The sequence below is a fragment of the Tupaia chinensis genome, unplaced genomic scaffold (genome assembly GCF_000334495.1).
Source record: "Tupaia chinensis unplaced genomic scaffold, TupChi_1.0 Scaffold000044_1, whole genome shotgun sequence".
NCBI classification, from domain to species: Eukaryota; Metazoa; Chordata; class Mammalia; order Scandentia; family Tupaiidae; genus Tupaia; species Tupaia belangeri.
The window spans coordinates 2,510,525-2,523,115 of NW_006159500.1; the positions used below are offsets into that span (position 1 = coordinate 2,510,525).

Genomic DNA, 12,591 nt, shown 5'->3' on the forward strand with positions numbered 1-12,591 from the left:
GGTTTTCTCATCACGATTTAAGTAAATAAAGAAATTGTCACCACGTTATCATAACTATGTTCTTTTCATTTTCTTCCTCCTCTTGGTTCTTCTCAAGAAGCAAGAATATAAGTTAATGTCATTCTTTTATTCATTTCATTTTCATAAGAAGTCTAGTTTTCTAATGTTTGTACTTAGAACATAAAGAAATACTATTACTATGTTATTACTATGTAACTAGAATATTGGGTTATAATTACACAGTCATTGACCTCTAATGACACCTAAGAGGTTTTCTCTGTCCACTCTGACAGCCTACATCTTTACTCATCATTCTTTACTTTTCCTCCTAGCACTCATCACTATCTATTGTACTTCTTTGTCAGTCGGCCATTTTTTATCCCTGTCTCCAGTGAATGCTGAACTTTAAGAGCGTAGAGATCTTGTCTGCTGGTCAGTGCTATAGCCACAGCAGCTAAAACAGTGTCCATACCTGGTGGGGGCTAATTAGAGTTGGTTGTCAATGAATAAAGAACTAAAAGGGCTCTTATTATTACAGAATCTCTATAGAACACAAACTTATTGAAATCATGGAAAGTATTATTGTTAGTGCAGAGAATATTTCTCACTTTCTGGGGGAAAAAAACCCTAGCTGGGTACCAGCAGACGGGATTGGAGGTAGTCAGACAGCTCTCTTAGAGGACTCCACATCAGCTAGGGCTTTGAGATCTCTCTGGGCCCCACCCAAGTCAAGGTCAAGAGAAAATGTAAACATTCTATTCATATTATTTAAATTATTTTATTTATTATTATTATTTTGACCTGACCAGAGAGAGAATGAGAGAGAGAGAAAGGGAAAGTGAGAAAGCAAACCACCAGGTCTGGGACTCAAACCACAGTTGAACCTGTGGGAGTACAACACCCCAACTACCATGCCACTTGCCAGTCCCAGCATTCTATTCATCTTAAAGAAAGATCCCAAATTCACATATGCATCCATCCACTCAACAATCTAGGAGATCCTCCATGCTTCTGCGCATGGTGCTAGTGTTCCGGACACAGAGGTAGACAAACCAGGTTTGGTCTCCACCCTCACAGCTCATCAGCCTCATAGCTAATAGACAAACAGGAAATTAATAAATCTACAAACAAATATTAAATTGCTATTTTTGAAAAGTGTTCTGAGGAGAGGAGGGTGTATGTGAGACAATAACGGGGAATGACATTTTTGTTGGGGGTTTCTGAGGGCAGGTTCTCTAGAACTAGAGCCTGAAATGGGAAATCAGGTGCAAGTGATTCATGGTGGGCGCACTCTCAGGAGACACCTATAAAGGATGAGAGCTGCACATGGGGAAGGCAAAATGTGGTTTCAGAGAACTCAAGACTCGACCTGATCCCACAGGGAGCTCTGACCATAAACTGCAGGTTCCAGTTTGTCCCATTTAGAAACAAAGGGACTGAACTATTTTACCCCACATCAGTTGACAGGCCACCCTTTGGGACCAGAATAACTTTCCAGGCATCTTTTACCAGAACAGTTCCCACAGGCCAAAGGCAATGGTTTGGAGAAAAGTGAAAGTGTGAGCTGTTAACAGCAGCCATGTCTGCGATGGTTCCAAGATGGAAGCCTAGCTGAGTACTGCTGGTCTAGATGGGCCATCGATATTATCTGATACAGAGTATCTGCGAGTATCTGCTGAGGCTTTTTTTTTTTTTTCTTTTAGGCTTTTGCCTTAGGGCATAAATTCCCTAGAGAGACAGAGATAGTGAGAGGGAAAGTGAGAAATCACTTCCCAGGGGGGATGGCCACACCACAATCCCTTGTCCTCCATTCTCCTTCTGGGATTTTAGGAACGCACACACGTGCACCCAGTGTGATTCTTTGTCGCCAGGTCCAGGATCTGAACTGTGGTCAGCCCTGTGGGAGTCCAGTGCCTTAACCACCACACTACCTGCTTACCTCTGCTGAGGATTTTCTAAAGAAGGAATTTGGAACTAAGATTAGAAGGATGAGTAAAAGTTAGGCAAGCAAAGGTATTCCAGGCTCAGGGAACAATACATGCATAGGCTCCCAGACTAACGGAAGCTAAAAGATCATCAGGCCTAGAGATGAGGTAGAGGAAAAGTGAGTCAAGATTATCTTGGGGGTGCTGGGCAGTAGGTACAGCAAAGCAACACAATGCTCTCTGACACAATCCCACATAGGAGGGTTACTAGTTCAAGGCCAGGGACCTTCCTGAGTATACCAGGCATGTGTTGCTCATGATTCATACAGAAGACTAGGCACTCAGATAATCAAACTGACTTGCACTCAGATAATCAAAATGACTTGATTAACTTTTCTCTCTAGACATCGGCACTAAAGCAAAGCTCTAAGTCAGTAAATTAGAAAATCATTATCTGTACAGTTTCTAAATCTGCTATTTTTTTCAGATAACTGAGCAAATATTAACATTAAAAGTAAGTCCAATTATTTCCAAAAAGAATTTTATAACCATGTCTTTAAAAATAGCATCTTGAGGGACCAGCAGATGGCATAATGGTTATGTCGCTGGACTTCCACATAATCAACAGAGGTTCAAGTCCAGGACTGGGTGGCTTAAACTCATGCCAGGCACATGTGCATGCATGCCCAAGATCCCAAGAGGAAAATGTAGGAGAAAGGATTGTGGCATGGTCATCACCCCTGGGCGGGGGGTGATTTTTTTTGCCTTCTGTCTCTCTGTCTCTGTCTTTCTGGCGAGTGCACATGTCCTATAGCAAAAACCTCTCCTAAAAAAAATTAAAATAACATCTTGAGATCCAAGTGATTTTGGAATTCCTTTTTTTTTTTTAAGTTTATTTATTTATTTTGAGAGAAAAAGAGAGAGGTGCTCCCACACAGTCTCAAACTATAATCCTCTCCCCTGGCCTTTCCCAGACAACCAGGATTATGGGCATATATACATGCTTGGCATGTGCATGGTGATCTAGGTACCTAACCCTTGTCTTCCATGTGGCCTTGAGCATTGCAGAGTGTTGCGCTAACTGCTGTGCCACCACAAATGGGCCTAGTAAAATATTCTTGAAAAATTCTGTTGAGATCTTTACTGAATCTGGACCCTGTCCCCTTTCTCTCCATTGCACTCATCAGGCCCCTTTGCTAAAGGTACCACTGGAGACAGCTAGATCAGAACATGTATCTGGAAGTCCCTTTGGACTCCACTGCAGGCAGATGGAACCTCCAGGAAGGTTTGTGGACTGAATGGAAGTTAGGGGCAGAAACTCCTAGTATACATTATTCCAGGGTTAGTCAAGGAACACTAACTGGATAAACAACAGAGAGCAAAATGAAGAGGCAATTCTTGATTCAAGTACCACTGAAGGATCACTGGGCACAAAAAGATCTTCATAATTTGGGGTCATCCAGATTAGGGAAAATGAAGGAAAAGAAGTCAGAAAATCAGATATCACTAGCATCCAAATGCTGGGATTATATTCCTATGGAAGAGATTGGTGGCTTGAATGGGGGTAGGTAGGAGCTTTTTAGAAATTATTTTCCTTCTACTATACTTAATTATAGTTGATTCCTAGTTAATAAGAACAACCCCAAAACTTGAAGAATGTGAAGTATTTTTATAAAGTGCCTCACAGTTTCTTCTCCATCCATCCTCAAAGAAAAAAAAAAAAAACAGCTAATGTATAAGCACATAAGTACACAGGGATACATATGCACACTCACTCAAATGCAGAAACATTCAGAACACAGAAAACTGCCTAAGAAGGACTTTGTCAATAGACATTTTGGGGCCATAGTGCACATTCCCAGGGACTGAATGTGGCTTCCGTTCCCATGGTAATTATACATTCAAATCAGGGCCTACTTCCTACTCAGTATAACCTCCATTAAGAGGCAAGAAACAAAAAAGAAGAAAGCCAAAGCACTTCAATGAGTCCAGTCTGTGCACAAAGGCTGCCAGTCCACAGCCAGATGCAGGGAAATACTCAAACTGTCACAGTACACAGCTCATAGCACACTAATCGCTCCCTCATCACCAGGGGACCATTGTAGAAAAGACTAGATCACGAAAGCTTTATGAAACATGCAAAGATTTTTTGCTCCAATTCATTTTCAGTTCTCTTTATTGCTTTATTAGTCATGGCTGGGTGAACAATTCTGAAATTCTCTTTTTATTTCAATTTGTATAAGGACCCCTGTGACTGGTGTGTGTATGTGCGTGTATTTGAATGCGTGACTGAGATACTTAATGATCAATTGATAGAAAGAAGTATATCTTACCTATAATAAAAGACTTTTTTAGAAATGTAACTTCATTTTTTCCTTTAAATAATTTTTAAAATTTTGACATAATCATAGGTTCAACAGAAGTTGTAAGAAATAGCATGAGACCTCATGTAGCTTTTATCCAGTTTGGCCAAGGTGGTAATATCTTGCATAACTATAATACATCACCACAACTAGGAAATTGGCATTAATACAATCCACTGCCCTTCTTTTTTTCTTCTTCTTTTCCTTTTTTGTTTTTTTTGGAGAGGTTTTTGCTATAGGGCGCGTGTGCTCGCCAGACAGACAGAGAGAGACAGAGAGACAGAAAGCGAAAAATCACCCCCCAGGGGGGATGGCCATGCCGCAATCCCTTCTCCTCCATTCTCCTCTTGGGATCTTGGGCACGCACCCACACATGCCTGGCTTGAGTTTAAGCCACCAGGCAGGTCTGGGACTTGAACCGCAGTTGGCTACATGGCAGTCCAGCGACATAGCCATTATGCTAACTGCTGGTCCCTCCACTGACCTTCTTATTTTGCCAGTTTTATATGCTTTTGTTTGTATCTAGTTAAATGTTATGCAATTTTACACATCTGTAGATTTATGTAACCACCACCAGAAAACAATTCCATTACCTCAAGGACCCCTCATATTACACTTTTATAGCCATAATCACTTTCTTCTTGTCCCAGCCCTTCCTAAATCCCTGGAAACTACTAACCTATTCTTTCCATGGTTTTGTCATTTCAAGAATATTATAGAAATGGAATCATAGACTATCATTCCTTTTGAGATTAACATAATTCCCTTCAGTTCTATTCAATTGTGTTGTTTATCAATAGTTCATTCCTTTTCAGTATTAAGTAGTATTCCATGTATGGATGTACTATAGTTTGTTTTTAGTTACTATGAATAAAGCTGCTATAAATATTCATTTAGATGTTTATGTGTGAACAAAAGTTTTCTTCTCTCTGGGATAACCCAAGAATCCATTTGCTGTGTAATACAGTAAGTGGCATATACCACTCTGGAATTTTACATTCCCACCAGCAATGTACAGGTGATTTCATTTCTCTGCACCCTTGCCAGCATATGGTATTGTTGATGCTTTTTCATTTTCTCCACTTGATCCAGTGTGCTACATGTGTAGTGGCATTTCATCATTTTAATTTGTATTTTTCTCATTTATCTATTTTTTTCTAAAGAGGTTTTTGCCTTGGGGTGAATGTGCTCACCAGAGAGAGAGAAGAGACAGTGAGAGGGAAAGTGAGAAATCACTCCCCTCAGGGGGGTGGTCATGCTGCAATCCCTTCTCCTCCATTTTCCTCTTGGGATCTTGGGCACACATGCACACATGCCCAGAATGATTTTCAAACCACTGGGTCAGGGACTGCTGTAGTCGGCCATGTGGGAGTCCAGCGACATAAGCACTATACCATCTGCTGGTCCCTTGATTTATTTTTTTTCAATGGCTAATGATGTTGGACATTTTCTCATGTGCTTATTTGCTATCTGGGTTTCTCCACTAAAATATCCATTCATGTTTTTTACTCATTTTCTAATTGGACTGTTTAGCGATTTGTTTTGTTTTAGTGTTTTGAGAGTCTTCCATGTAGTTAGCACAAGTCTTTTGTTGAATATTTGACTTGCAATTATATTTTTTCCCAGTCTGTAGCTTCTCTTTTCATCTTCTTCACAGTATTTTTCATAGTGCAAGGTTTTAATTTTAATAATGTCCAGTTTATCAGTTCTTCCTTTTATGAATTAAACTTTTAGTGTCATGTCTAAAAACTCTTTGCCCACCACTATATTCCAAAGAATTTATATTATGTATTCTTTTAAAAGTTTTATAATTTTACTTTTAAGTTCATAATCCATTTTGCATTAGTTTTTGTGTAAGGCATGAGGTCACGTTGAGATTCATTTCTGCAGAGGAAGCAGAGGAGACTATAAATATTGAATTGCTTTAGCAGCATTTGTTGAGAAGCCTGCCCTCAAAGGCAGCAGTAATGCCATACTCCGCAAGACTGAACTAAATAAGAAAGTTCCAGGTTCATATCTGGAGACCTTTGTGAACACATGAGGTACATGTGTGCCCATGATCTGGGGCTGGCCAAAACTAGGGGTGGTTCATGACATGAAAATCCTATTGGGGATGCCTGTCTCTCTATGTATCTCTCTGTCTCTCTTTCTCATGGAATAAATAACTAAATAAAATTTTTAAAAAACACAAAAATTGCGTTTCTATCTTTGTCAAAAATTACTTGGGCAAGACTACTAGCCCTTGGATTTGGTGGTTGGGGCAACTGGATCCCATATGGTCAGGATTGTAATTTGAGTCCTGAACCTGGCAGCTTGAGAAACACTCTAGCATGTGTATATGCATATCCAAAATCCTGAAAGGAAGTAGAAATAGAGGAGAAGGGATTGCGGCATGACCATTCCCCATGGGAGGTGTATTCTTATTTTCTCTCTCCTCTGAGAGTGCACATACATTTTGGGAAATTAAAAAAAAAAAATAGTAGGAAATATTTGTGTAGGTCTATTTCTGGCTTGAGAAAATTACTAAAAATATATAGAAGAAAATAACAAAACTTTAAGAAATTAGAGAGATGTTAATGAATATGGAAGATAGATAAAGTAATTCAGCATAAGGACAGTTACTATCCCTGAAGAAAGAATTCACCAATGGAATGCCAGAAGATGTATTAAAAGAGAGTTTCCCTAAAATGAAGGAAGAAGTAAACCTGCAGCTTAAAAAAAAAAAGATACCATGGGGACCAGCAGGTGGCGTGGTGGTTAAGACACTGGACACTCCCACATGGCCAACCACGGTTCAAGTCCTGGACCTGGTGGCTTTCTTTCTCCCATTCTTTTTCTCTCTCTGTGTCTCTCTCTGGTCAAATTAAAATAAATGAATGAATAAATAAAAATAAAAACAATTACTTTTTAAAAAGATACCATGTTACTGGAAATTCTGATAAAAATCACTAGGCACAAAAGTTATTCATGACTAAGATCACTCCTAATTAAGTTATTGAACTTGAAGAGTAAAACACATTTTTCCGATATCTAGCCAGATAACAGAAGCTATATTTATGAGTGATAAACAATCTGGTTAGTGTTAGACATCTCAAAAAAACAAAAAAAACCAAAAAAAACAGGACCAGCAGTTAGCGTAATGGCTATGTTGCTGGATTCCCATGTAGTCGATGGCGGTTCTAGTCCCGGACCCAGTGGCTTAAACTCACGCCGGGTGCGTGTGTATGCGTGCCCAAGATCACGAGAAGAGAAGGAGGAGAAGGGATTGTGTTGTGGCCATTCCCCCTGGGGGGTGATTTCTCGTGTTCTGTCTCTCTGTCTCTCTCTGTGTGTCTGGCAAGTGCACGCACCCTATAGCAAAAAAAAAATCTCACAAAAAAACCAAACATTTAATTCAAGAACATGTGGAGCAATGTTTACAAAATTCTGACAAAATGAAAATGTGACCTAACAATATTAGGCCCAGATAAAATATCATTCAAGGGACCAGCGGATGGCATAATCGTTAACTCACTGGACTTCCATGTGGTGGATCATGGTTAGAGTCCTGTACCCAGTGACTTGAATCTAATGCCAAGCATGTATGCATGTGTACCCAAAATCTTGAGAGGAGGCTGGTGAAGAAGAGATTGCAGCATGGCCATCCCTCCTGGGGAGGTGGGTGTGATTTCTTGCTCTCTGTCTCTTTGTCTCTGTCTCTGTCAAGCACATGCACCCTATAGCAAAAATCTCTCTCGGTTAAAAATAGAAAGGAAGAAGGAAAGAAAGAGAGAGAAATGAAGAGAGAAAGAAAGAAGGAAAGAAAAGAAAGAAAGAAAGAAAGAAAAAAAGAAAGAAAGAAAGAAAGAATAACAGCAAAAATTTAAGTAGAAAGATAAAAGCAGACATTCTCAAAGACGGAAGAATTAAAGAAATATGACCTCCCTGATGAAACTTTCAAAAAAAAAATAGTAGCAATTTTTAACAATATTCAACCATGAAATTCAGTTAGTTTAGATGTTAATCAAAGTAAAGTCTTAGAAATAGAATAGCCTTGGGACTGGTGGGTGGTGTGGTGATTGAGGGTGCTGGACTCCCCCATGGCTGACCACGGTTTGAGTCCCAGACTGGCAGATTGCTTTCTCACTTTCTTTTTTCTCTCTCTCTTCCTCTTTCTCTCTCTCTGTCCCTCTCTGGTCAAATTAAAATACATAAATAAATAAAGTTAAAGAAAATAATTCTTAAAAAAATAGAAAAGCCACATAAAATAATCTACGATATTATAAAATTGATCCATTTAAAATTATCATCAGTACTTACAATTATAGGAATGGTAGTTACAGAATACAATATAAATGAGATAAATTTGAGTAAGGCAGAAAATAATATAACTGGGAACTAGCAGTTAGCGTAATGGCTATGTCACTGGACTCCCACGTAGTCGACTGCGGTTCGCGTCCTGGACCCAGTGGCTTAAAACTCACACCGGGCACATGTGCGTGCATGCCCAAGATCCCGAGAGGAGAATGGAGAAGGGATTGCGGCGTGACCATCCCCCCTGGGGGGTGATTTCTCACTTTCTGTCTCTCTGTCTCTCTCTGTCTGTCTGGCGAGCGCACGTGCCCTATAGTGAAAACCTCTCCAAAAAAAATAAATAAATAAAAATAAATAAATAAATAAATAAATAAATAAAAAGAAAGAAAATAATATAACTAACAAAAATCAATGGGTGGGGAAATATGGTTAGAAAAATTATTAGATCTCAAATGCATTTATCACTTCATGCTGGGAGTCAAGAACAATAGTTTAAATTAAAACACATTTAAAATCTCCAACTTAAAAGGGTACTTAAAGAAAATGTACCAGAGGGCTAGTGCATTTACCAGAGAGAAACAGAGGCAGAGGGAGAAAGTACCTCCCAGTGGGAAATAGTCACGCAGTAATTCCTTCTCCTTAATTCTCCATCTTGTTGGAATTTGGGGCACACAGGCATATACTTGTCAGGCATGTTTTTCAAGACACTGGGACCAAGATTCAAAGGCTATGGTCTACCATCTGGGACCTGGCTCCTTTCATGACCAAACCTCAGGACTAGTACAAGAGAAGACTTAAAGAAATAATTTGTTTCAGTTTTGCTGCTGTTGTTAATTTTTGCTATAAGGCACACGTGCTCACCATAGAATGGCAGAGAGAGACAGAGAAAGAGGGAAAGTGAGAAATCACTCTCCAAGGGTCTTCTTTCTCCTCTGGTCTTCTCTTGGGATTTGGGGTATACACGCACACGTGCCCAGAGTATTTTTCAAGCCACTTGGTCCGGGACTTGAATTGTGGAATTGGCCATGTGGGATCTAGCACCTTGACCACCACACTGCCTTCTGGCCCACTTATTTCAATTTAAAACAACAGTTTTTTTTATCTCAATAGGTAGCTCTTAGAAATAATATCTCTTATAGCAAATAAATATTTATCCTTCAACTTGTTTCATTTTTTCTACTAAAGTAAAACTAAATATTATATAATAATACTATTGAATATTATTTTAATTCTAATATAATTTAATAAATATTAAATATAATACTGATATATATTAATATCTATTAACGAAAATTAAATCTAAAACTTTGTGACAGTTCGGTTACTGGCATCTATAAACTGGGTAATTTGACGAAGATTTAATAAAGGGGCAGAGTTTAGAGAAACTGACAGTGAGTAGAGTATTCCAAAACTCTCAACACCAGAGACCCTATATCAGCATAGGCCCAAAAGAAGAAGGAAATGAAATGGCTACTAGAACTTGGAGAAGATAGCTGGATGAGGGGACCAACACTTAGCGTAATGGCTATGTTGCTGAACTCTCCTGTAGTTGACCACAGTTTGAGTACCGGACCTGGTGGCTTAAGCTTGTGCTGGGTATGTGTGCGTGTGTGCCCAAGGTCCCGAGAGGAGAACGGAGGAGAAGGGATTGTGGCGTGGCCATCCCCCCTGGGGGGGTGATTTCTTGCTTTCTATCTCTCTGTCTCTCTCTGTCTTTCTGGTGAGCGCACGCGCCCTATAGCAAAAATCTCTCCAAGAAAAAGAAGAGAAGATAGCTGGATGAAAAAGTCCTTGGGGACACTTGAGGGATAAATACACCTACTCACTTCACCAGGACTTTTTGTCCTTGTTTTCCTTTGTTTTTGCTTTGCCAATAGAAATATCTGAGAGTGGGTGATTTGCAAAGAAACAGGGCTTTATTATTCACAGTCTGGTAGCTGATGGAATCGCCCAGGATGGCAGGTATATGCAGAGAGAGAGAAAGCTGCAAATGGTTCTCTTCATTTTTATAACTAGCTCTTATGAGAACCCACCCATTCCCATGAGAACTAGAACTCACTAGGTCTCCTGAGACATCGTTAATCTATTTACAGGAGTGGTGCCATGCAGTCATTGTGACCCAATCACTTCCCACTAGGCCTCACCATCTCACAACATCAAATCCCACCTCCTCTCCCCAAAAGAAGAAAGTGTTTGCTATTTTTAGTTTCCTTCAAGAACCTGAGAATAAAGCCCAAGAATGTGATAGAAAAGGGATTGTGAGGAGACAAAGATTTAAGACATGAAAAAAAAGAGAATTTCAAAGAAGCCAACAATGTCAAATCCTACCATTAGGACTGTAAGATGAGGTGTTGACACTGGCTCCTGAGAATTATGAAAAAAAGATTCTTTTTGGCCTTAAATACATATTTACCAGGTTTACCTCATTTTTAAAGATGAAGACATATGCCCTACACAATAATTTGAGCTCATACTCTCTTTTCCTCTTGACTAATTGATGCTATCACATTATGCTTATGGTCCTGTAGTACCCACATTGTGATAGCCTTAATTATTCGACATTTTAATTTTTATTTTTGCCATAGGGCATGCACTATCCAGAGACAGAGATGGAGATCCAGAGATAGGGAAAGTGAGAAATCACCCCTAGGCAGAATGGCCATGCCAAGGTCCTTTCTCCTCCATTCTCTTTTCAGGATTTTGGGCAGTGTACACATTTGGCAGTGTATTTTTCAAGCATATGGCTATGTTGCTGGACTCCCATGTAGCCAACCATAGTTTGAGTCCTGGACCTGGTGGCTTAAACTCACACCAGGCACATGTGCATGCATGCCCAAGATCCCAAGAGGAGAATGGAGGAGAAGGGATTGTGGCATAGCCATCCATGAAATCACCAGGGGTGATTTCTCACTTTCTGTCTTTCTGGCGAGCACCCTATAGCAATAAACCTGTCAAAAAAAAAAAAAAGTCTTGGTCTCTACATTCTCCCAAGTGGCATCTTCTCTGTAATAAAACCTTTCTCTAAACAAACTCTCATTATCTCAGAAATTGGCTTACCTGGGCGATGAGTAGTCAGGCCCAGTCTTTACATTTGTCCTGTTATGGTCTATAAAGCGTCTATTTTTCAGCAACTAGTGACCTCACCAAGGACAATGTCTACAGAACAGGATGAGCCAGGCTGTAAACATTTAAAAAGTAAATGAGGACCAACACTGATCCATCCTGTCCTCCCTTCACCTCGCCTGTCTCTCCCACTAGACTTTTTTCTTTTTTTAAGAGAGATTTTTGCTACAAGGCACTTGGAGGAGAAATAGAGAGACAGAAAATGAGAAATACCCACCTCCTCCCAGGGAGAATGGCCATGCTGCAATGCCTTCTCCGTTCTCCTCAGGGGATTTTGGGTGAGCACATGCCCAACCCGTTTCAAGATACCAGGTCCAGGACTTGAACCCCGGTCACCCATGTGATCCGGTGACGTAACCATTACGCCATCTGCTGATCCCTAGACTTTTTTTTTTTAACAAGGACAGCGAGGGTGGATGTCTATTCTACTTTTTCCAATCGATTCCATCCACCAGTGGGATAACATGTTGTATCAGGTTACCTGTAATTCACATCATTGTGCCTTACCCGTCGTAGGCGACTGACAGAAGTAACTGATGACACGGGTTTCTACAGACTTCCTAACTCGTGTTATTTGGTGTAAACCCCTCAGCCTCAGGCCCCCGTCGTTTCCTTCCACGGCGGTTTTGAGGGATGCTATTCCCATCATGGCCACACGGTGGGGCATGGCTTCTGCTCTGGGACCTCGGGTCACGCCCCCGGAAGCACATCCTCCAGCTGCTCTCAGCAGAGATGGCGGCGGCGGCGGCGCGGTCACTTTTGTTGCCCGCGGCGCGGCGCAGGCTTTGGGGTTATACCGAGAAGTTTCTGGTCGGAGGCGCAGCCAGGCGGGTGAGGCTCCTTCCTCCGGCTCCGGCTGGCTGGGCCAACCTCTCCTGCCCGACACA

General features: G+C 40.6%; 2 protein-coding genes across 2 annotated transcripts in view; one reads left to right on the forward strand and one right to left on the reverse strand.

Moving 5' to 3' along the window:
• Positions 1–12,332, reverse strand: part of NAPEPLD (N-acyl phosphatidylethanolamine phospholipase D) — an 88,933-nt gene extending 76,601 nt beyond the window's left edge. Inside the window, exon 1 of the mRNA XM_006140785.3 lies at positions 12,212–12,332. The gene's annotated coding sequence lies outside the window, so the exon portion shown is untranslated. The remainder of the gene's footprint in view (positions 1–12,211) is intronic.
• A 72-nt stretch (positions 12,333–12,404) lies between these two features.
• PMPCB (peptidase, mitochondrial processing subunit beta) overlaps positions 12,405–12,591 on the forward strand; it is a 16,940-nt gene continuing 16,753 nt past the window's right edge. The window contains exon 1 of the mRNA XM_006140787.3: positions 12,405–12,535. Coding sequence (XP_006140849.1) covers positions 12,437–12,535 — 99 coding nt within the window. The 5' untranslated portion in view covers positions 12,405–12,436. The remainder of the gene's footprint in view (positions 12,536–12,591) is intronic.